Source organism: Alosa sapidissima, chromosome 21 (assembly GCF_018492685.1).
Source record: "Alosa sapidissima isolate fAloSap1 chromosome 21, fAloSap1.pri, whole genome shotgun sequence".
Classification (NCBI taxonomy): Eukaryota; Metazoa; Chordata; class Actinopteri; order Clupeiformes; family Clupeidae; genus Alosa; species Alosa sapidissima.
Genome location: NC_055977.1, coordinates 492,501 through 517,500, shown reverse-complemented (window position 1 = coordinate 517,500; position 25,000 = coordinate 492,501). Strand labels below are relative to the sequence as shown.

Below are 25,000 nucleotides of genomic sequence, written 5' to 3'. Positions count from 1 at the left end.
CACACATGGTCGTACATTTTCCCGGGGGAAGCAGTTTACACGCGCTGATGAATGTCTAGTATCTGATCCCGGGTCGCGACTCCGCGCGCAGGAATGCGGAGAGTAAACACGGGCGGCGCTTCTACACCTCCAGCCCCACGCACGCGGGCTATGACAGGAGGCGGCCGGTAAGGCAGGCGGTGTGTCCGGCGCTGTTTGCACCCAGCCAGCCAGACCCCCCCCCCCCCCCCCCCCAACTCACACACGCGCACACACACACACACTGATTTAGTGTAATTACTTGACGACTCTCACTTCCAACTGCCTGTTGTATGGTCGATCGACAGCTTCCTTTCTCAGTCGGAAGACAGATGGGGGCACATTCATAACATTCCACAGGCGACGGAGGGGGGGTTCTAACGTGTGCGCGAGCGGGAGCCACTCGCAGCCACAGACGTAGTTGGTCATGGGGAAGTGTGCTTATCTTTTGTTTGACCGAGTTCTTGCTTATTGGGAAAGCACGAGGCACGATCCCGGGCAAGTGAAGTGTTTGTTTTGTCCCTTTTCCCGTCGGCAGCTTGATTTATTTTGATAGTATAATGACCCGCGTGAAGATAACGTTAAGCGCGGCTCGCTGTCGTTCCCCAGCCGGTATTTGTTCGGGGGTCACAAATCAAGCGAAAGTGGCCCTTATCTGTGCGCGTGAAGTGGAAGAGGTGACAGCCGCTCGTGGTCCCCCGTCACCGGCGCGGCTCCACTCTACCTCAGCCGACTCATCACAACACACACGCGCACACACCACCCTTTCTCTCGCTCCTATTCAGCCAAACCATGTATTCATTTCACATACTCTGTTTTCTTGTTGTCACCTCACTATCACTGTCAGCTCAGACATTTTACCTGAAATGTCCAGATGTATTAGTGTGTGTTATTTTACTGATGTAGTTTGATGAGCAGATTGACCTCTGTCCTAACTATAGGCCTCCAGGAAGGCAACTGTTTTACAGAACCATTTTCTAATATATTCTATATCACTGGTGAATGTATTCAATACAAGTAAAACACACACACACACAAATGGAGATGTTTTAAAGAATATACCCATGTAGTTGTTAACACCACAAAGCTCACTATAGTAAGACTATTTTCAAATTTGTATTTTACATTTCTTATAAATGATATAGTGTGCAACAAAAGCCTACATTTCAGGGGCAGTATTATTATTATTGTTATTATTATTATTATTATTATTATTATTATTATGTATGTGTTATTATCAGTATGTGCCTATGTACATATTCTCCTAAACAGCTTTTACCTGTTTTGGGTAATGGATGTGTCTGAAAATGGTATAGTTGTAAGTGTGTGTGTGTGTGTGTATGTTGTGTGTGTGTGTGTGGTGATTGAGGCATTGTATCATGCAGGCCACACTGCAAGTCAATTCTTTTCACATGTCAGACACACCCTCCTTCCTGTGGCCATTGTCCCACATGGAGTGTGTGTGTGTGTGTGTGTTTGTGTGTGTGTGAGTGTGTGTGTGTGTGTGTGTGTGTGTGTGTGTGTGTGTATGTCTGTGAATGTGTGTTGGCCAAGAACACATGAGTAATTAAATCGTTAAAACATTAAAACCAGCGATGTCACATGCTAATCACCGCACCTAAGCGATCTCACATGCTAATCACTGCACCTAAGTGCTGTTCATTCGCATCTCATTCTATTGGATATGGCTTTGCCTTGTATTCAACTGATACGGGTTTGCCTTGTGTTCAGCTGATACGGCTTTGCCTTGTGTTCAGCAGATACGGCTTTGCCTTGTGTTCAGCTGATACGGCTTTGCCTGAATTGGAAGATAATGTAGATCAGCCTTTCTTTTTATTCTCTCTTTTTTCCTCCTTTATTTCTCTCTATCTCTTTTTCTGTGTTGCATTATTTTTTTCAAAAGGTATAAATTAGTCTTTATTTTCTGTTAATTCTTTGAGAAGTCTTCTCCCTTTTATGTAGAAATAAGATCGCAATCTAAATTGGGCTTTGATTTTAAGAAGGATCTCTGTGCGGTCATTGGGATGCTAGTTTATTAATTTATTTATTTTGGATAATGGAATCCTTCAGGGTATTAATTAACTGCGTTGACAATGGGTGCTAGTTAAACACAGGGCTAGTGTGTTTCCCCCCTTTATTCCAAGGTCTTAATTAGGAATGATCAGAAATAGCTGGGAGTAGATCATTCTATTTAAACCAGAAAGACTGTGTGCATGAAAGACTGTGAAATTTGTGTCGGGTTGATTGTAGTTCAATGTGTGTGCGTAAGCACTGACGTTTGTGTGTGTGACTGTAAGTGTGCATGCAGTAACTGTGTGTGTGTGTGTGTGTGTGTGTGTGTGTATGCGTGTGCATTTGTGTGTTAGGACTATGGTTTAGTGGTTCCGTTCTGTTATCGCGCCTGGTCTGATCAACAGGATCCTCTGGTAAACATTTAGATGCTACAGGAACAATTTTTGCTGTGTACAAATGCACAATTACAATAATTTGTATATATTTAAAAAATATTAAGTCTGTCATGACTCGATTTTTATTCATGCATTTTATTAATACAGCAACATCCTTTGATATACCTTTTTATATGGTAGTTTGCAAAAACTTTTTTTTACCTGTCATTGTTTTAGTGCCCCTGGGAAGTGTCAGTTGATCATGTGTGTGTGTGTGTTTGTGTGTGTCTGAGCGTTTGTATTTGCATGAAAGACCATAGTTTAATATCAGTGGTATACCTACAAATATAAATATATGGCTGCATGTAATGTCTATAAACAATCCTGCTGTTAGCTAGCCCAACCAATATGGGATTTTGAGTGTGTGTCTCTGTGTGTGTGTGTCCCTATATAACGGCCGATGGTCATTTTATAAAACCGATAACCTATCGGCTGATCGCCATTTTTAACTAACACAATGTAACAATTTTCTCCAATAACAAAGTTTTGGTGGGACATTATGTATTTAAATAGATCTATTTATCTGGTTTCCTAATGAAAAGTTCTCATACAGTAATTTATTTTTATGAAATAAGGAGTTCTGTGATAACCACATTGCCACAATCTACATTGTGAGCAGTTTATGCTTTGACTCCCTTTATGCACACACACACACACACTCTCTTTCTCTCACACACACATATACACACACACACTTTGACTGTATCCCTTTATGCAAGCAAAACATACTACTAGTATGATCTGTTACTTTACTTTTTAAATCATGCATTTCCTTACTTGGTGCAAACACCTTTGCTGAAATGCAAGAAATTAAAGACTGAAACGGTGGAGTTGTGGGTGTTTGGGAATTAACCCTTTAGGCGCCAGAGGTTTTTTTCCGAAACGATCAATTTTGACATCTTCATTTCAAAAGGCTATATCTTAAAAGTGATAAGAGATAGAGACTTTCTGTAAATTAGAGAAATATTAATGATGACCCAAAGTTTATGTAGAGATTAAATGTTTATATCTAATTTGCATATTATGACGTCATATGGTGGCGGCCATCTTGGATTATAGAATTTTCATGAAAAGTCGCATGTTTGAATGATAAAATGCACCACTTCTTTCCCCCCAAAATGTCCCTCACCTTCTGTATGCTATATTGCACAATACTGAATGCTCAGGTAAATAGTAAGTAGTGAACAAACTGTGTAAATCATTACTAATAAATGGCCGAAACAAACCAAATGCATGTAGCGGTAGACTGGCCTTTTGCTGTAGAGATTTTCCATTTACTACATACAGTAGGCACTCTGATTCCATGTATGGGGCACATATAGATTATTCAGATGACACACAAACACAAGTAGACAAGACCTGTTTAGTTCAAAAGCTCATTTGCCACGGCAAGGCACAGATCAGGAGTGAGATGACGAGACAAGACAAGAGACAATGTTAGTATTTTTTTTCTTTTTGTTGTTTTTGTTGATGTTTTTTTTCTTAGCTGACAAAGACACACACATCACAAGGACATGAACACACAAAAAGGAACACATAGTGTATGTCCTAAATGATCAGGGAAATAGATAGCAAATCAACAGTGTAAATCATTACTAATAAATGGCTGACATTTTTTTATTTTTTATGTAGCAGGCCTTTTGCTGTAGAGATAATGACTCCCTATCCATACAGGGCCGGCATTCCCATCATCTTGTGATAGACTATGCATGACCTAATGTGTGTGTGTGTGTGTGTGTGGGAGAGGGAGAGAGCGTGTCACCACCTCCACCATGCGAGCAGCATGGCCAGATCTGCCTCGCGCGCGCCGAGTGGAGAGAATTTGCGCAGCTCGGACTAGGCCTACTGTCATTCTCGTTGCGACTCCCCACACTGCCACTACGTTCCCCCCTAACTCTCCTATGAGCACTTCGACCTCGTCTAACATACCCAGTCGCATTAGACAAAGGCTCCACCACGTTACTGTCGCCGCGATTGTGGAGAGGCAAAAGACAGAAGCTAGCGCTATTAGGCTACCTCCAGCCTTGTTCGCCACACCACTAACACCCTGCTAACTTCCTGATGAACGCTCCGAACCCGTGAAACATTATTCCCACCAGTGACATTGGGCAAACGATTCAACGTTTGTGCTTGGTGTAAGCTAAACTATGGAGTAAACTCTCACTTTGTCCAGCTGCATCATTGAAGGCAGGGACGCATCTGAAGCCTCATTAAACGAATCACCGTCATTTCCTGAAGGCAGATATTCCCCTTCAGAATCAGGGTCCGCGAATAGAAGACCCAACACTTCATTTCAGGTAAACTTTTTTGATGCCATTAGACGATAATCTAATGCAAATACTCGCTAACGTTGACAATATCGCTCTGACTAAGTGGCTCACACGCGCACTAGCTCCGGTATTGCACGCACTGATTCTCACGCGCTGTAGCTCAAAAGTTTTGTTTAAACCATGACCTTTTTCGGACTCGGGGATGACGTATGACATGTTTGCCACCTAGTGGAGTGGATGTCGAACGAAATATGACACCCTATTTGACTAAATCGGCCGTTTTATTCAGTACCGCATCTTGTCGAGTAAACTCGACAGTGGCGCCTAGAGGGTTAACATTAGCTCAGAACTCTTGTTTCATATGCTCATATGTATTGTGTTTGTGTGTGTGTGCGTGTGTAATCTACGTGGTCATATGCTCATATGTATTGTGTGTGTGTGTACTCTATGTGGTCATATGCTCATATGTACAGTATTTTGTGTGTCCTCTACGTGGTCAGTTTACAAAGCACTGACAGGGCCACAAAGGACAGTGTGAGTGTGTCAGGGAATCACTCGAGAGAGAAAGGCGAACAGGGAATTAGTTGCAAGGACCAGGCTTTTATTTGCACAGGGTTGACTAGGGCAGATCCACACAGAAGTTGTAGCAGTAGACCAGAGTTCAGAATCAAAGTCACAAAAGAATACAAAAATCCAAACGCACAGAAGATAATGTAGCAAAAAGCTCAGAGGAATCACAAAGTACAAATAAAATATGTCAAAACTCTCGAATAAACAAAGTGCAACAGAAATACAAAGTAACAACTCAATGATGAAAAACCAGAGAGTACTCAACTTAAATAGGGAGTTGTATCCACCAGAATCCAAAAAAAGAGTCCAAGGAAAACTGAGAAACTTTCGAAATAGTCCAAGAAACCACAGGAAAAGGTTCACCAAGGAAAGGACTTGAGAAACCGCAGGAGCAGAGAAACTAGGAGCCACTTTCAACGACGCCCGGTGACCAACTGTGGCAGAGGGGATGTTTATATGGGAGTCCGCACAGGTGTGCCCAATTAGTACTCTGGGGAGTGAGAACGAGGAAGTGGAGGTTCATTAGGAACAGGGGGCGTGGTCACCGAGCAGCCAGGCAAGGACGTGACATTACCCCCCCCTCCAGGGGCCGCTCCTGAGGGATGCCGTAGTCGGCCCCGACCTCGCGGAGCTGGGCGATCCGGATGACGCTGGTGGAACTCGCGAAGCAAGGTCGGGTCCAGGACATCGTCTCGGAGCACCCAGGAACGATCCTCTGGTCTGTAGCCTTCCCAATCGACCAGGTACTCGAGACGACCCCTACGGCGCCGGAAATCCAGGATGTCCTTCACGGCATAGATTGGCCCATCCTCAGTCAGGAGCGGCACAGGAGGTTCCACGCCCGAGCCCGACTCTGAGGAAACAGGAGGAACATAGGCTTTCAACAAAGAGACATGGAACGTAGGGTGAATCCTCCAATTCGAGGGCAGTTGAAGCCTGTACATGACAGGAGTGACCTGCTGCACAATTTGAAAGGGGCCAACAAATCTGGGACTTAGCTTCTTAGAAGGTAGTCGTAGGCGGATATCACGCGTGGACAGCCAGACCCTCTGTCCCACGGTGAGGTCTGGAGGAGTGGAGCGGCGGATGTCTGCATAGCATTGGTGTCGGCGGACTGCCCTCTGGAGGTGACAAAAGGCTCTACCCCAGACCCTCTCTGTCGGATCCAGTCATCCACCGCCGGGACGTCAGATGGCTCAATTGTCCAGGGGAACAGTGGTGGTTGGCGGCCGAGTACGCACTGGAATGGGGTGAGGCCCGTGGTTGGCTGGATCAGGGAATTTTGTGCGTACTCGGCCCAGGGGAGGAACTCGCTCCAACTTTGCTGGTGTTGTGAGCAGAAGGCCCGCAGGAAACGTGAGATCTCCTGAACCTTTCTCTCCGTCTGCCCATTTGCCTGAGGGTGGTATCCAGAGGTCAGGCTCACGGTCACACCTAAACGAGAGAAGAAAGCTTTCCAAAAATGAGACGTGAACTGAGGTCCTCTGTCTGATACTATGTCTTCCGGCAGGACATAATATGTAAACACTTTATAAAACACTAAATCAGCGGTCTCCTTAGCACTAGGAAGCTTTGTCAGGGGAAACAATTTACATGATTTGGAAAACCGATCAACAACAACTAAAACACAAGTGTTACCCAGGGAGTTAGGGAGGTCCGTGATGAAGTCCAAACCCAGGTGTGACCATGGCCGACGTGGAATGGGCAGTGGGAGGAGCTTTCCTGCAGGCAAGTGGCGTGGGCTTTTTGCCATGGCACAGGTCGCACAGCCTGCAACGAATCTCCTGACATCCCGGCTGATGCCAGGCCACCAATACTTCTGTTGCAGCAACAAGAGGGTTTGGTAGGCCCCCGGGTGGCCAGTGTCCAGTGAGGAGTGTACCATCTCAATAACTTGAGTGCGCAGGTCAGGAGGGACGTACATGGCATGGACGGGAGTCCCCGGCAGAGCAGGCTGGGAGCTGTTCCTTTCTTGAATCTCGTCATCCAAGGCCCACTGGATGGCCCCCACGATCTTCTCGGAGGGGACAATACATGTGGGAGTTTCCTCGAGATCATCTGCAGCATGGATCCTGGACAGTGCGTCAGCCTTGATGTTGCGAGACCCAGGACGGTAGGAAATTATAAAATTAAATCTAGTAAAGAAAAGGGCCCACCTGGCCTGTCTGGGATTCAGCCGCTTTGCCTCTCTCAGGTACGCAAGATTCTTGTGGTCCGTCAAAATCTTGAAGGGATACTTGGCCCCCTCCAGCCAGTGGCGCCACTCCTCCAGAGCCAGCTTGATGGCGAGGAGCTCCCGGTTGCCAATATCATAATTTTGCTCCGCTGGGGTGAGCTTCCGGGAATAGAAGGCACATGGCAGGAGGCGAGAAGATGTCCCTTGCTGCTGAGAAAGGACTGCGCCCACCCCTGTGGTAGAGGCATCTACCTCCACGATGAATGGCTTCTCTGGATCCGGGTGTTGAAGGATGGGGGCTGAGGTGAATGCTGTCTGGAGATCCTGGAAAGCCATCTGCGCCCTGGGATTCCAACTGAGGGTCTTGGGTTTGCCCTTTAAGAGAGAGGTCAGTGGTGCAGTGATCATGCTGTAGTTACCAATAAAGCGTCTATAAAAATTGGCAAACCCCAGGAATCGCTGTAGCTCCTTGATGGAAGTAGGCGCAGGCCACTGTCGCACAGCTTTAACCTTTCCCTCGTCCATACACACTCCTTCCGGGCCGATGTTGTAACCCAGGAATGGAACCTCAGAAGTCCCAAAGGAGCACTTCTCAGCTTTTAGGAAAAGCTGGTGGTCTCGGAGCCTCTGCAACACTTGGGACACATGATCAAAATGTACTTCCTCTGAGCTAGAATAGATCAGGATGTCATCAATGTACACTATCACAAAACGGTGCAGAAAATCTCGGAGTACCTCGTTCATGTAGCCCTGAAAAACAGAGGGGGCGTTAGCGAGCCCATAGGGCATCACTAAGTACTCGTAATGGCCACTTGGTGTCACAAATGCTGTCTTCCACTCGTCCCCTTCTCTGATCCGAATCAGGTTATAGGCACTCCGTAAATCCAGCTTTGTAAAGATCTTGGCACCTCTGAGGAGTTCTAGGGCTGCTGGAACGAGGGGAAGGGGATATCGAAACTTGACCGTTATTTTGTTCAGGGCCCGGTAGTCTATGCATGGACGAAGCCCTCCATCACTCTTGGGCACAAAAAAGAAACTGGAAGCAGCAGGGGACGTTGAGGGACGGATATAACCTTGTTTGAGGGCTTCTTCTATGTACTCCTCCATGGCCTTCTGTTCTGGAAGTGACAACGGATACACTTTACCTCTGGGCACTGGCTCACCTGGCAGAAGATCAATGGCGCAGTCCCATGGGCGGTGAGGAGGTAGTTGTGAGGCTCTTACTGGGCAGAATACGTCATGGAACTGGTGGTACTGAGGTGGAAGGGAAACCCTGATATTTTCCCGTGGACTCTCCACAGATGTAGCATGCAAAGGAAGGTAATCGGTGGTCTCTTGGAATAAACGTCGAGGTAGATCAGTCAGACAGTTCTGGAAGCAGTGTGAACTCCAACACAATATGTCTCCAGTCTTCCAACACACAACTGGAGAATGATGAATTAGCCAGGGTCTTCCCAGAATTAGTTCAGCCATTGAGTCCTCTAAGATCAGGAAGGAGATGGACTCCTTGTGGAAGAGCCCCACCTGCAGCTTGATGGGACCCACCATCTCCTTTATGAGGCCTCCTCCTAGGGGCTTCCCCGTGATGGACTGAACGGAGCAGGCGTTCGGGTTGGGTGAGGTGGCGAGCCGGAGACGGCGGCATAAGGACCCTGAGATGAAGTTGCCCACTGACCCCGAGTCTAGGAGAGCAGAAACAGTTGTACATGTCCCCTGTATACACAAAGTCACTATAGTACTGAGAGGAGTAGTACTAGGCATAGTTAAGTGTACGAGACTCACCGAGGGAAGCTGGGGTCTCACCGGAAAACGGGCGATGATGTGACCAGGAGCTCCACAATAGAGGCACAGTTTCTGGGTCATGCGTCGTCTCCGCTCAGTGGGAGTCAGTCTCATTGCCACAACATCGAGCTGCATTGCCTCCTCACCATCTCTGGGTCTCAGGATCCCTGCGGTGGTTCCAGTGCTCAACTCCTGGAGACAGCCCTCTCGTGGGTGGGAAACTCGGATAGCCATTTGAATAAACCGCTCTAGACCCATGGAGTCATCGTAAGCTGAGAGATATAGGCGCAATCTTGGCTCTAGTCCCTGTCGGAAGGCTGTGATAAGAGCCGCTTCGTTCCAACCACTGACGGCTGCCAGGGTACGGAACTGGAGTGCATATTCTGTAATGGGACTCCTACCCTGGCGGAGTTGATACAGTCTCTGCTGTATAGTGGAATCTCCTTGAGGCAATGCAAATACCTCCTTAAAATGGGTAACAAAATTATTGAGGGTCGCAATGGTAGTCCCTCCCCGGTTCCAGACACCCTCTGCCCATTGTAGCGCTTGGCCTCGAAGCAGACTGATGACATATGCTATCTGGGCACGCTCAGTGGGATAGCGGCTGGCTTGCATCTCCAGGGCGAGTGAACACTGAAGAAGAAATCCATTGCACTCTGCAGGATCACCTGAGTAAGTAGCTGGGTTCGCCATAGGACTCGGCGGATTTGGTGGAGCAGGATGTGTGGTCGCTATGAGCGTTCGACGGAGTTCGTCCACCAGCCCTTGAAACTGCTCCAGAGCTGGGCCAGCTGCCTGGTCCATGCCAGTTTTGACCGGGCGTTCTGTCAGGGAATCACGAGAGAGAGAAAGGCGAACAGGGAATTAGTTGCAAGGACCAGGCTTTTATTTGCACAGGGTTGACTAGGGCAGATCCACACAGAAGTCGTAGCAGTAGACCAGAGTTCAGAATCAAAGTCACAAAAGAATACAAAAATCCAAACGCACAGAAGATAATGTAGCAAAAATCACAGGAGGAGGAATCACAAAGTACAAATAAAATATGTCAAAACTCTCGAATAAACAAAGTGCAACAGAAATACAAAGTAACAACTCAATGATGAAAAACCAGAGAGTACTCAACTTAAATAGGGAGTTGTATCCACCAGAATCCAAAAACAGAGTCCAAGGAAAACTGAGAAACTTTCGAAATAGTCCAAGAAACCACAGGAAAAGGTTCACCAAGGAAAGGACTTGAGAAACCGCAGGAGCAGAGAAACTAGGAGCCACTTTCGACGACGCCCGGTGACCAACTGTGGCAGAGGGGATGTTTATATGGGAGTCCGGGAGTCTGGGGAGTGAGAACGAGGAAGTGGAGGTTCATTAGGAACAGGGGGCGTGGTCACCGAGCAGCCAGGCAAGGACGTAACAGAGTGAGTCAACAACAGAATTTTTTTTTAGCAAACAGAAGTGTCTGAGACGGGTGTTTAGGATGCATCGTAGACAGGCATCTATTACCTGCCGTTATCTCCACCAGCAAACCATGGCATTAGCGAATGTTAGCGTTGTGGGTACCTAACTTAGCTCCTGTCAGTATGGTCAGAAAATGAATGGGATGACAGTCGAAAGAGACAATTACAGTGCTGTTAATTATTATTAAGTTACTCAGTATAACCGTATTTATGTTTCACAAATACACCAACAATGAAAACTAGCCTCCATCACTCAACCAATGCTAACGTTAACATTATTTTATCTTTGGACGTAACATTAAAGGGGAATTTGTCAACTATTTCAACTTAATAAACCCGTTTAGAAATCATTTGGATGGTTAAATTACCTGTTCCGGTGAAAATGGTGACTTTCCCCGCTGCGCCTAGCGTCCCCAGGCGGAAAACCAACCTTGCAACATTGAGACTACCGTCCCGGAAAGAGAAGTGAGAAACAAGAAACTAGTTTTAAATCGTGTTTCTTACCTTGTAACATCCACATAGTTCTGCCAAACTTATGCTAACCGTTTGCTAGCTTGTAAACAAATCCATGTGCTTTATCGTTACCTTTTCCCACAGTTTGAAATAGCATAATGCACAATTTCTCCAGCAGAGGGGGAAATCCTGCCAAGTTTCCCTTTAAGCTAGTGACCAATTTTTCTAAGATTAACTTTGCTGCAGTAAAAAACAAGCATGTCCGATGAATATTCTCTGGTTTATTTCGGCTTCAAGAAAAAATGGAAATTACATTTCACATGAAATCATCCTAACCTGAATACACACAAGCCACAAAGTTGTAAAACCATAAGATATCCTTGTCGTTCGTAGATCAAATTATTCTGTCATTCTGTTTTTTCTGACTTTTTTCTCCATACTCCCTCTCTCTCTCTCTCACTCTTCTCCCCCTTCTCTCTCTCTCTCATAAATTATAATCTTCTTTCCACTTTTCTGACCTACTATCAATCCATCGAAAACCTCTGAAATGATTAACGTTAGTGACGTTTTTTTTTATTAGGTTTACTTCCCGCTATGTAATGCTTTACCTTAACATACAATGGTCTTGTAGGCCATAATTTAGCGTTTTCATTGGTTTTGCTCATGAGTTTCCTTGCTGGCTGGACTTTAGGCTTCACTGAGCTTCTTATCCAAACAATACGGTTATCTCCCTACAGTGCGACAGAAAGACGCAGACATAATTACATCATAATATAATAACGTAACTTTCCTACCACTGGACACACCGGACGCTAACTATTCTTCTTACGGGAACCCAACGTTACGTACGAGGTAGTTGAGCCTGTTTTGCTTTGTATTGTTTATGTAGATAATACAGAAGCTACAATGTCGGCACAGGATACAGTTATAAGAAGTTATGGGACTTCAAAAAAATCCTAAATAAATGGGCATTCTATGGGTTAGCGAAGCGTTGGTCCTCCCAGCCTCCATGGCCCTTTCAACGTCCGGGAATTCGCCTGCCCCCTTAGTTACAGTATGCGCCTGCCCCCTTAGTTACTGCCCTCTTAGTTACAGCCCCCTTAGTTACTGCTCCCTTAGTTACGGTATGTGTAGCTCCACTTCGTGACCTCCTACTTCTAAATTAAGCATCGACTGGAACACTCTGAGGCGTATACGGTCCCCATAGGGCTGGGCGATATGGCGTATACGGTCCCCATAGGGCTGGGCGATATGGCATATACGGTCCCCATAGGGCTGGGCGATATGGCGTATACTGCCCCCATAGGGCTGGGCGATGATATTGATATAAAAATGATATTGCGATGTTTAGTCTATTTCACGATATAGAATATATATATCTCGATATTTTGACATTTCCTCAAAAGGACTTCATGAATTCTTACTTTCTCCCTGTGATGTTTAAATCATACCAGTATCTCTCTTCACTCTGTGTGTGTGTGTTGTTTCTTCACTCTGTGTGTGTGTGTGTGTGTGTGTATGTGTGTGTCCTTTCTTCTTTCTGTGTGTGTGTGTGTGTCCTTTCTTCACTGTGTGTGTGTGTGTGTGTGTGTGTGTGTCCTTTCTTCACTCTGTGTGTGTGTGTGTCCTTTCTTCACTCTATGTGTGTGTGTGTGTGTCATTTCTTCACTCTGTGTGTGTGTGTGTCCTTTCCTCACTCTGTGTGTGTGTGTGTGTCCTCTCTTCACTCTGTGTGTGTGTGTGTGTGTGTGTGTGTGTGTGTGTGTGTGTGTTTGTGTGTGTGTCCTTTCTCTCTTCTCCCAGCCTCCATGGCCCTTTCAACGTCCGGGAATTCACCTGCCCCCTTAGTTACAATACTTAGTTAGTCAAACTACATTGAGAGTGTAGCGTGCTAGGTGTGTTCAGTTAGCTTTCCCCCTGTTGAGAGCGTAGTGCGCTAATTTTCCCCCTGTTGAGAGCGTAGCATGCTAATAGGTGTGTTCAGTTAGCTTTCTCCCTGTTGAGAGCGTAGCACGCTAATGTTTGTGTTAGGTTAGCTTTCCCCCTGTTGAGAGCATAGCGCGCTAATGTGTGTGTAGGTGTGTTCGGTTAGCTTTCCCCCTGTTGAGAGCGTAGCATGCTAATAGGTGTGTTCAGTTAGCTTTCCCCCTGTTGAGAGCGTAGTGCGCTAATTTCCCCCCCTGTTGAGAGCGTAGCACGCTAATGGGTGTGTTCAGTTAGCTTTCTCCCTGTTGAGAGCATAGCGTGCTAATGGGTGTGTTCAGTTAGCCATCCCCCTGTTGAGAGCGTAGCGCGCTAATGTGTGTGTTCAGTTAGCTTTCCCCCTGTTGAGAGCGTAGCGCGCTAATGTGTGTGTTCAGTTAGCTTTCCCCCTGTTGAGAGCTTAGCGCGCTAATGTGTGTGTTCAGTTAGCTTTCCCCCTGTTGAGAGCTTAGCGCGCTAATGTGTGTGTTCAGTTAGCTTTCCCCCTGTTGAGAGCATAGCGTGCGAATGTGTGTGTTCAGTTAGCTTTCCCCCTGTTGAGAGCTTAGCGCGCTATTGGGTGTGTGTTTCCCTCGTGACTCTGCTTAAGAGTTCACACACAGGGTAGAGGCTGAGGGTGTGTGTGTGTGTGTGGGGGGGGATCTCTCTGTGTGCCTGAACATCTCAACACACACACAAGGGTGTGCTCAAAGATATATATCTATGGGTGTGCTAGTGTATGTGTTGGTGTGTATGTATGTGTGTGTGTTTACACAAGTGTTTATTTGATTGACTATATGAGGTGGTTTGCAGACGAATGTATGTTTGTATTTATTTGAAAGAAAAATCTGGACTATATGGGTCTGTGTGTGTAAAATCTGGACTATATGGGTCTCTGAGTGTAAAACAGGGGCGCCACCAAGGGGTGGCCGCGGCCACCTCAACATAAACTCTGGCCACCCCTGTGACGGACGCAAAATGTGTTCAAATTCACAACCATTATTCTCTGTTGAATTGCTCACAGAGTACTTATCACACATAAATCACACAGATATCACGTGGAAGAGCAGAATCTGAGCTTTCCAATGATATTAGCGGCTAGGTGTTGTGATAAACGGTTTGCGAGACAATTAACGTTGGATAAACATGGCATTTAATCATATTTCCATTGTGCACACAGCGTTTCGTCTATCTCCACACCCATTACTCTTGGTGATATATATCACAAACACTTTGGTCAAAACAAAGCACACCATATATCAAAATAAACAGCAGACCTTACCGAACACAGGGATATGAAGCATCACTCTGTACAGTTAGCGAATCGTGAGTAATCCGGTTTTGAAATTGCAGCAAAATTCTACATGTTATCCAACTTTGGGCTGAAATTCTAATATATTCTAATAGCAGCCCAAAATAATAAACTTGCTTTCCAAATCAAAGAATCGAAAGTTGGTCATGGCATGCACAGATCAACTGTGCTTTTGAATAGATATTTCTACCAGCATGCTTCAGGCAACATGGATGCAGACACAAAGTATTTTTACCTAATATAAAGGCTGACCTAAGATATATGCAAGCATGATCACATCATACTTTCCCAGGTATGGGTAGGCTACACTGTCTTGAAAACAATATAGCCTAGCATATGAAGAGCTCTTTTCCAAAACACTATAAATCAAGTCATGTTATTTAATTGTGTTTTTCAGGTAATATAAATAAAAGTGCAGTTGTGTTGTTTTGATTGAGTAAATAACAATTACAGATCCGAAAATAAAATAATAATTTAATTAAAAAAAATAATTATGAAAATGCATTAAAATGGAGAATATAGTGTTTTGGAGCCACACTCTACTTATGTGGCCCTAATATATTATATGTGATATATTACTATTCATTTACTATTAAAGTCAGACCCTATTTTGCTCCTTTTGTTTCATAAACGAACTACAAAAGAAAAGACTACCCTTCGACGTTACTCACGGTAGCGTGGTTTGTTTAATAGTCTGGTTAGCATTGACAATTAACACTTACTGCCAGCTCTTCATGGGAGTAGAAGCACAACACCAGTTATCCAGACATAAAGGTTATCACCACACGGTTTACATCACGTTCCGTTATTACAAACATATGTTAAGCCAGTCAAGCAAATTGCCGTATTGATCAGTTAGAGATTAAGCGCCCAAACCTGTGACGTCACATGCAGCTGTAGTTCGTCTGGACTATATGGGTCTCTGAGTGTCAAATCTGGACTATATGGGTCTCTCTCAGATAACCTGGTGCTGATGGTTATTGTGTGTGTATATATACGAGTGTGTGTGTGTGTGTATATATGAGTGTTTGTGTGTGTGTGTGTGTGTGTATATATGAGTGTGTGTGTGTGTTAATGGGGAAGCCTCTCTCATGTAGCTCCTTGCGTACTAGAATTTAATCACCCAGAAAATGGAGAAAGACTCCCCTGCGCCCGATAGGTCAGAGACCTACACACACACACACACACATATCTTCCTTTCTGTCCATTAGTCTGCAGGGGGCCATTGGCCTCTTAGCAACGAGCGCACACGTGAAATGAGAACCAGGCAGAGAATGGGCAGAGTGTGAGAGAGAGTGAGTAAGAGAGAGAGAGGGGGAGGGACAGAGTGAGAATGATAGAGGAGAGAGGGGAAGAGAGTGAGTGAGAGAGACAGGGGAGTGAGAGGGAGAAAGGAGAGTGAGAAAAAAGAGGAGAGAGAGAGGGAGAAAGGAGAGAGTGAGAAAACAGAGGAGAGAGTTCTAGAATTCTGCTTGACAACCAGCAGCAGAAGCAATGAGCTCCTAAAAAAGAGCATTTTTGCCAGAAAATGTATGTTTAAACTACTCAAAGAAAATATAAATAATTGGAAAGTGGATTTGGAACTATAGAGGCAGAAGACTATCAATCCTCAAAAGCTTACAAAAAGCCTTTCAAGAAGACCTATAAGTTTATAGGAATAGCTAAACGCTAGCAAAGTTAGCCAAACTGCCATTTTATGGCATCATAATGGATGCTGGACTGGATAAAAACATGGCCAAAGCAGAGGCATCTTTTAAAAATGAGGATGAACTGAAAATTACATAAAGACTATCAAATCAGCCAAAGAAAAGAAACAGATCAAAGAGAGCATCATGAGAGATTATCCAGAAGTCCTTATCGCTGATTACATGGGACCTGAAGAGAGCAAGGTCCTGTGCAACCTTTTATTCTTTACAAAACATCCTACAGCATGGCACACCACTCTCTGCAATGCCATGCAATGTGTGAAGAAAGGAGGCATCAGCAGAGGAAGGCAGATAATACTGGAAGAGGAAAAGGGGATCAAGCTGACAGTTAACCTGTATCACAATGGGACTATAATGGTGCAGGGAACTGAAGCCAGTTTTAACCATTTTCAGAGTTTATTTAAACAATTTAAATGTGACACCCTGAATTGTAAAAGAGATCTGGAGGTGAGGGTTACAGTAGCATCACCAGTTGTGACAGACTCTAAAAATGAACTCAAAGGCCCAACCATCTACACATCTGGTGATACAGGTCCTAAGATCGCTTCCACCCCCAACTCCAAGGGACTAAGAGACACCTTGGCTGAACTGGAACAGGACTATACCTTATTCAAAGAGGAGACCACACACACACATGGACAACAAGAGACCAGGCCTGGAAATCAGAGAAAAAACAACATCTTAATTTTGTGTGACTCAAATGGAAATCATCTGGACCAAAGACGTCCCACGACGAAATGTAAAAAAACTATGGTGTCTTACCACAAATGCAGTAAGAGACATACTGCTAAAAGGCACTCTACACAACCCATCCCACATAATCATCCACACAGGGACAAATGACCTCAAGTCAAGGGAGATCGATGTAGCCGACGCATTAATTAACATCATCAAGATGACAACAGAAATGTACCCAAATGCCAAAGTAATCCTCTCATCTCTGCTGCCTAGGCGCGACATACCAAATAGGATCACAGACAAAATCAACAACAAAGTCATGTCCTCCTGTGTTCAAATACCAAATGTTCAGATTGTACATCACAAAGACATTGACATCAAACATCTTTATGACAATGTACACATACACAAGGAGGGCATGAAGCTCTTTGCTACAACCATCAAAGACACTACATTGAATAGGCAAAGACCCCTAAATCTGGAGGGAAGTAAGGTCAGCAGAGATGGACAATGTTCAGAGCGGACGCATAGGCCTACCTAAGCAGCTGCTTTATCAAAAGGAGGTACTGATCTCACACAGATAAAAACAATGCTACAACTAATATGTGACAATCTGTTCCACTAGTGGTTGTAGACCCTGGGGGGGTGGGGGGGGGGGGGTTATGTGACTAGTCTATGTGTTTGTGTCTTGTGTGTGTGTGTATGTGTGTGCGCGCATCTGAGGGGTTAGAAGGGGTAAGGATGAATATGTGGGTGGGGCTATACTGTATGTTATAGATATATGTGTAACAGTTCCAAGCATATATCTGTCTGTCTACTTGTCTCTGTCCTGTATGTCTGTTTGTCTGAGTCCATATGTGAAAATCATACAAGCCATGATGACCTTATGGGTCATATGTATGTATGTATGTTTTTTTCCCCCCTTTGTCTAGTAGTAACATATTACATAAATAGTTCTAGCCTCAGCTATTAAATTGATGTACTTGAGTAGTAAAACATTACTATTTCTGGAAAATAGTAAAACATATGTATACATCATACAAAAAACAAATGATATCACTTAAAATCACTAGCTATAACATACAAGGGTTGTACTCGTCTGCTTTTGGTGACAAGAGTACACACCCTGACTTTGTAAATCTTGTATATAGCTCAGATATGATCATAGTGCTGAAACATGGAGTAGAGAAGGACATGTCTGCCAATCCATTCCCATATATAGGGAGCTCTGTATCCCTTCTGTTACAGATCCCAAAGTCAAATGTGGAAGAGATTCTGGGGGAATTATTGTATTGTACAAAGAATATATACATATATTACTGACACACAAATGAATAACATCATTCATCTTGAAAAACCACGCCAGAGCAATGACAGTATTGTAAACAAAAATGGCAAACAGATACTCCAACTATGTAAAAGCCTAGGTCTCTTCATAGCTAATGGTAGAAGGGGTGACTCTCTGGGTAGGTTCACCTACTGCTCCCATCTCGGCAACAGCGTTGTAGACTATGCTATTACTGATGTTGATCAAAGTTTAATCAATTACTTTATGGAGATGCCCCAAATCCCACTTTCAGATCATAGCCATATTACACTAAGTCTAAAAAAGAACAACTCTGAAGCATTGCCAAAACCAGAAAACAAATTATATTCCCTTCCAACTCAACACACTCCCTGGCCTTAGAAATCGGAAGACACAGGCAAACCTGGCTTCCTAGGGAGGAAAGGTTGTGTTTGCAGTGCAGTGAGGGAGTAGTAGAAGATGAAAAACACTTCCTCACTGAATGCAGTAAATTCAGCACAGTCAGGAACCAATCAGCACAGTCAGGAACCAATATTTCCTTCAATTCAGCCAAATTATACCTTAATTTGAACTATTAGAAAATGAAGACAAGCTCCCATACTTGTTGGGAGAGCATACAAGTTGTGTAAAACTTGCTGCACAGTACCTGTTAACATGTCATAAATCGAGGAAGTGAGTGACCCATATTGTGACATGATTTGCTTTATATCAATAATCAATACCCATGATACCACATTGATAAATATACAGGGGTGCGTTTCCCGTACAACTACGGAGGTTAGCTTTTTACTAACGTGGTACGATGCATCGTTCAACTAACCAACATGTAAGTTACGACTGTTTCCCAAAACCGTCGTACTTACATAGTACCTTGTCAGTTTGAACCATGTTGGTTTCAACCAACATAGTTTAGACTACAATGGTTGCAGATGTGTTCGGAGAATGTCGTGCTCTGTCGGTTAGAGCCGAACGCAAGTCACGTAAAAGTAATGAAATTTGACATTGCATGACGTTTCCTGGGCCCAGCAGTTATAATATCAATAATAATAATAATAATAATGATAATACTTATTACAACAATAGGCAGTAATTTCAATAGGCCCTAGGCTATGTATGCTTTTAAAAAAAATATATATATATATATATATTAGGCTATTAATAATAATAGGCATAATAATGATAATTTTAATAATAACGTCACAGTCTATTGAACATAGCCTACTAATTAGCCTAATCAGTGAAGCATAAATCGCCAACCGAGCAAATATGAACAAATAAGTTACACATTTAATGAAACACACCGAATAGCCTATAGGCTAAATACTGGCCAATATTTTCATTTGTTGTAGCGTGACAAGGTGGCGTGAAAGGATAGACCTATGCATTTCGGGTCTTGTAGTCGTAGGTTCGAGCCTAGATAATGATCAATTAATAATGGTGTTGGAATCTTGGATAGGCTCAATCACTAAATATTCCTATGATCGTTTAGAACCTGTAGTCCTAGTTTTAACTACTGATTGGAGACCATATGCTTACTAGCCTAGGCTTAGGGTAAATGTATATTATGTTCTATGAAAATTGGCATGGTTAGATTAGATTCAACTCTATTGTCATTGTGCAGAGCACAAGTACAAATACAACCAAATACAGTTTGCATCTAATCAGAAGTGCCAAAAAGGCAGAAAAGTGCAATGTGATATATAAAGTATAGACAGGTGGTGCATAGACAGGACACATACAGCTGGTTTGCAGAAGGTGGTTTAGAGTAATATAAATGAAATATAAATATGTGCAGTATCTTATCAGTTACCTTACAGTAAGAGCAGAATAAATATGGATATGTAATATGAACAATGTTGAACATGTTGTTATGTAAGTGCTTTGGGTTTCACTCTGTTCTAAAAGCGCTATATAAATGAATACTTTACTTTATCATTGCCCTTCATTTCACTGGAAGTTTTTCATGCCTTTATGCAGCATTTGCCCAATGTTGCCCTTGTTATGTGTTTTCACTGTGACACTGAAAATTGAATACTGTTACCACACACAAGTATTTCATGATATTTTAAATGCACAGATACAGTTTTTTTACCATTACTTTTCATCCATTGTAGTTATGAAGTTGTGTGTTGAATCACAACCACAAAATGACAGTTCACATAGCACAAATGTTTCAATGTTCAAATGGTTGAAGGATCTGCGCCAGCTGTACCAACATACACACACACACACACACACACTCACACTCACACACACACACAGTGTTACTTTAGGTGCTGCTGAGATAGTAGCAAAGTCTATACTGTTCAAATGCATGTCTATATTCCCTGAGTGCACTGACATTTCAAGACCTACTTTATTCCATCAACCCCCTATGATAATACAAGCATGTCAACTGCTCCATCTAGGAGCCCAACAGCAAGGCAGAGGCGCGGTACAACAACGCCCATAGCCGGACCCGCGTTGTTGTGGAGAGGCCCCTGGGCATGTGGAAAGGTGTGTGAGCAAATCCGCTGGTGGCCTGAAGCTCCATCCTGCAAAAGCGTGCAGTGTAGTTTTGGTGGCGGCGCTTCTGCAACATGGCCCTTCAGGATCACATCCCACTGCCGGCTGATGAGGAGCTGTTAGTGGAGGAGGTGGAAGAGGTCATTCCAGTGGCTGCTGCACACCTTCCTGCTGGCCTGGAAGCACACTGGGAATTAGTTGCACATATGTTTGGCCCCTAAACACCCAAACCCCACAATTCCCTGCCACATTACCTGTTTTTTCCCCTTTTGTTTATGTTTTTTACATTTCTTTTAGTTTGGTGGGGGTGAGGGGGTAAATGTACTTACTTATAAATGTACTTTCCCACCATCACTTTCTCCCCATGATCCCTCCCACACACACACACACACACACGTTCCCTATGAGCCATGACATCAAAATACATACACAGATTGAAAGGTCACAAAGCAAAGGCAACTAACCATTTTTCCGCCTCCCATGACAGGCCTACCCATACCTGGGCCATGAAGGACAAGTTAAATCAGTGAAAATCATGTCACATTTTGACACTGACCACAGCACTCTGCATGCTCACTTAAGTCCCAGAGGTCTTAAAGTTCTCCAAGCGAGAGGCTACTCAACTTCACAGCAGCATTCTCCAATGTCATTGTACCAACATAATTCGTTATGTGTTCAAATATCAAGATCATATAATAACTGAGAGTAGCCTAACTTATACACCCGCTAAACATAGCTTGTGATCAGACAAGATACAACACAAACCCCACTCCACAGGCATAGGCTACTCACCTCACACCCATCGACTCAGTCTTGAACCCCTGACCTCTCTCATGTAAAGCACACACGCTACAGTCTCTGCCACAGCACAGTCACTTCACCACATCATAATGGGCTGTAGAGTCCATATACCGTTAGCTATTTGTATGATTAGCAGATTCTTCATCCAAACACACTTAACATACGACTACAATGTAACGTTATTCTTTTATAACAATTACAATGCTAGCCTCACATAACAATACCGTTGGCATTCAAAAGCTTTATCACCAGATAACTTAACAGGTGTTCGAAAGAATCTGTGCTGACACATTAGCATTAGGCTACATGTAAATTCACGAATAATAACAACACAGATGATTGCGGTCACCATAGCACTTCACCACAGGCCGCTCTGTTGTAGGCTAACTCCACAACACTTCACTTTCCACTGTACCACATAACGTTGTCCAGTAATGTGCAATTGTAGCTTCCAGCAATGCTATGGTATGGTATCCCACAGCAATGTTATGGGATCGTTTAATGGCTACCTCTCATCCATCTGTCCTCTGCGTGTTCCGTCATCAGGGTTACGTCGTCTACTATGGTTCTTACTACATACTACAGGTCGAGAGGTGTAGCTGTAACTACACAACTTTACGATAGTGGTTGCGAACGTTAGTTGCTACTATGGTTTTGGGAAACACTGACGCAGTGTCACGATGCATCGTACTATGTAAGTTCCACCACTATAGTTCACACTATCGTTTTGGGGAACAGTTGTGTCGTACTTACGTAGTTGCAACCATGTTAGTTGCTACCGTAGTTAGCAACGATGCTTTTGGGAAACGCACTCCAGTATAGTATGTATAGTAATAATGTATCATTATACATGTATTATTCTCTCTTTTTAATTGTTATCATTTTGTTATTATTATTATTTTTTATTTTTTAAACAGATATTGTATCTGTGTTGTTTTGTTATATGTTTGCTTTGGCAACACTGCTTCATTGTAATTGTGGCGCACACACACTGCAGGGGTGTACCTGTGATGGGCTACACACACACACACACACCCTCACACACACGCACACACACTGCACAACCCTAGCCCTAACCCTAGGGCTACAAGTGTACAACTGTTTACATTAGTCATACTGTGCTTTACATACAGGGTGTTTGTGTATGTTTGTATATGCGTGTGTGTGTGTCTGTGTGTGAGGGTGTGTGTGTGTCTGTGTGTGAGGGTGTGTGTGCGTGTGTGTGTGTGTATGTGCGTGTGTGTGTGTGTAGCTCATCACAGGTACACCCCAGCAGTGTGTGTGTGTGTGTGTGTGTGTGTGTGTGTGTTTGTGTTCTTGTCTTGTCTCTCTCTTGTGTGTGTGTGTGTGTGTGTGTGGGCTAAACTATTTTTGAAAATAACCCCCCCCCCCCAATATTGCGATTGAATATGCAAATTATTATTAAGCTCTTTAACTTCTGTATTATTCAACAAAGACAAGCAATATATCATTCTATAGTATGACCAACACAATATTATATAAATGAAACAAGCAATATATCATTCTATAGTATGACCAACACAATGTTATATAAATGAATATATCATTCTATAGTATGACCAACACAATATTATATAAATGAAACAAGCAATATATCATTCTATAGTATGACCAACACGATATTATATAAATGAAACAAGCAATATATCATTCTATAGTATGACCAACACGATATTATATAAATTAAACATAAACTGTTCTTTCCTGGGGCCCAGGCCTGTGTTATGATGGCATTAGGTGATGCATGAATTGATATGAGTTGAATAGGTTTTACTTAACTATGTCAATTACATTAGTAGGCGTATATTTGTTGAACTTCCAGCCTTGTAAACGTGTAATAAATCGTATACGTTTTTATTTTGTTTCAATTTCATGTAGATATGATCTTCTTTTGTTTCTATTTCATGTAGATATGATCTTCTTTCGTTAGTTACAGGCTCTGACTTCTCCTTGTCCCACTCTCTCTCAAAACAGACCCGGTCTCTCTCATACACTCATGCGCACACACGCACGCACGCACATACACGCACGCACGCACATACACACACACACACACACACACACACACACACAGCTCTCTCTCAAAACAGACCTGGTCTCTCTCATACTCTCATGCGCACACACACACGCACGCACGCACATACACGCACGCACGCGCACACGCACACACACACACACACACACACACACACACACACACACACACACACACACACACACACACACAGCTCTCTCTCAAAACAGACCCGGTCTCTCTCATACTCTCATGCGCACACACACACACGCACGCACCCACACACACACACAGCTCTCTCTCTCTCTCTGCTGCTTCTCCTCATCAGGGGGGGAATGTTGCATTTATAATTTGGCTGCAGAGCTTGTAGGCTACCTTCTGACACGTCAGAAGGTAGCCTACAAGCGTCTTCACATCCTGACTCTCACTCACTTGGGAGGGCCCTTCACCTGTCATAAATTATGAGGCCCCTTCACCTAAGTATATTATAAGTATATATACTCTTTTGATCCCGTGAGAGAAATTTGGTCTCAGCATTCATCCAAATCCGTGAATTAGTGAAACACACACAGCGAACACAGTGAGGTGAAGCACACACTAATCCCAACGCAGTGAGCTGCCTGCAATAACGTTGTGACGCAGTGAGCTGCCTGCAATAACATTAACTTTGTTGCAGCGTTTGTTCAGGTCAGGTGAATTAAGATTACTGGCGTTTATTTACTTTGGACAATGGATTTGTGGGTATTGAAGTTTGCGTTTTGCATTAGTTTAGGACATACTACGCGATAGCCGACTCACTCTACATTCGTTTTGACATGTCAGAGGTATCTGAAACAACGTGTCATGTGACGGTGGTTGATGTAAGGATAATTGTCTCGTCGGCTACTTAATAAATGGAACGAAACTTGAAGAAAAAAATACTGAGGACATGACCAGCACAAAATGCGGCCAAGTTCAGCTCGGTGTTCACTAAAGGTTAGCGCCATCAACACCGCAACGCAAATTAAGTTCAATACGTACGCATGCAAATGAACTAGTTTGTTTTTATCACAGCAAAGTCAATCGCGGAGACAAAACTCTTTAAACAGGCAAAGTTATCAGCAGTTCAGGGTTCCTACACAGCATGGAAAACCTGGAAAAGTATGGAATTTGATTTTAGTTATTTCCAGGTCTGGATAAGTATGGAAAAAAGAAACAAGGGTATGGAGAAATATTTGTGTTTCCAGACTTTTGCATTTGCAGTACTAATCACTTCACTCAGGTCATAATGAACCATTCCTACTGTTGTGTAGCTTAACTGTCAGTCCCCATCGTCAAGATACAACTATGATGCAACTAAGATACAACTAAAAATCACCCAGCTAAATGGACGAATATTAAGTGTCATTTCAGTTCTTCAGTTGTCCATACGTTTGTTTTCACCGAGTTATCCCAAACCAGAAGTGGCCGCAATGTCGAGAATATGGTCAGAAAAATCTACCGAGAAGTTTGAAAAAACCCTGGCTGTTAGCAGCATTCATGTAGCCTA

At 43.6% G+C, this 25,000-nt stretch overlaps 1 protein-coding gene and 1 long non-coding RNA gene across 4 annotated transcripts in view; one reads left to right on the top strand and one right to left on the bottom strand.

Moving 5' to 3' along the window:
- The window catches only part of LOC121695127 (retinoic acid receptor beta-like), a 245,507-nt gene that overhangs the window by 65,582 nt on the left and 154,925 nt on the right, over nucleotides 1-25,000 (top strand). Inside the window, exons 1-2 of one of the 3 annotated variants that reach the window (XM_042075646.1) lie at nucleotides 16,173-17,388; nucleotides 20,540-20,627. The exons of the other annotated variants lie outside the window; for them this stretch is intronic. Of the exons in view, the coding sequence (XP_041931580.1) occupies nucleotides 17,329-17,388; nucleotides 20,540-20,627 (148 nt within the window). The 5' untranslated portion in view covers nucleotides 16,173-17,328. Of the gene's footprint in view, nucleotides 1-16,172; nucleotides 17,389-20,539; nucleotides 20,628-25,000 lie in introns of those variants that run through there. 3 annotated transcript variants of the gene reach the window in all.
- On the bottom strand, nucleotides 20,654-22,248 carry LOC121695148. Its single transcript, XR_006026030.1, has 4 exons — nucleotides 21,947-22,248; nucleotides 21,429-21,531; nucleotides 21,101-21,135; nucleotides 20,654-20,812 (listed from the first exon to the last, which is right to left on the bottom strand). It is a non-coding gene; the product is annotated as an uncharacterized LOC121695148 (long non-coding RNA).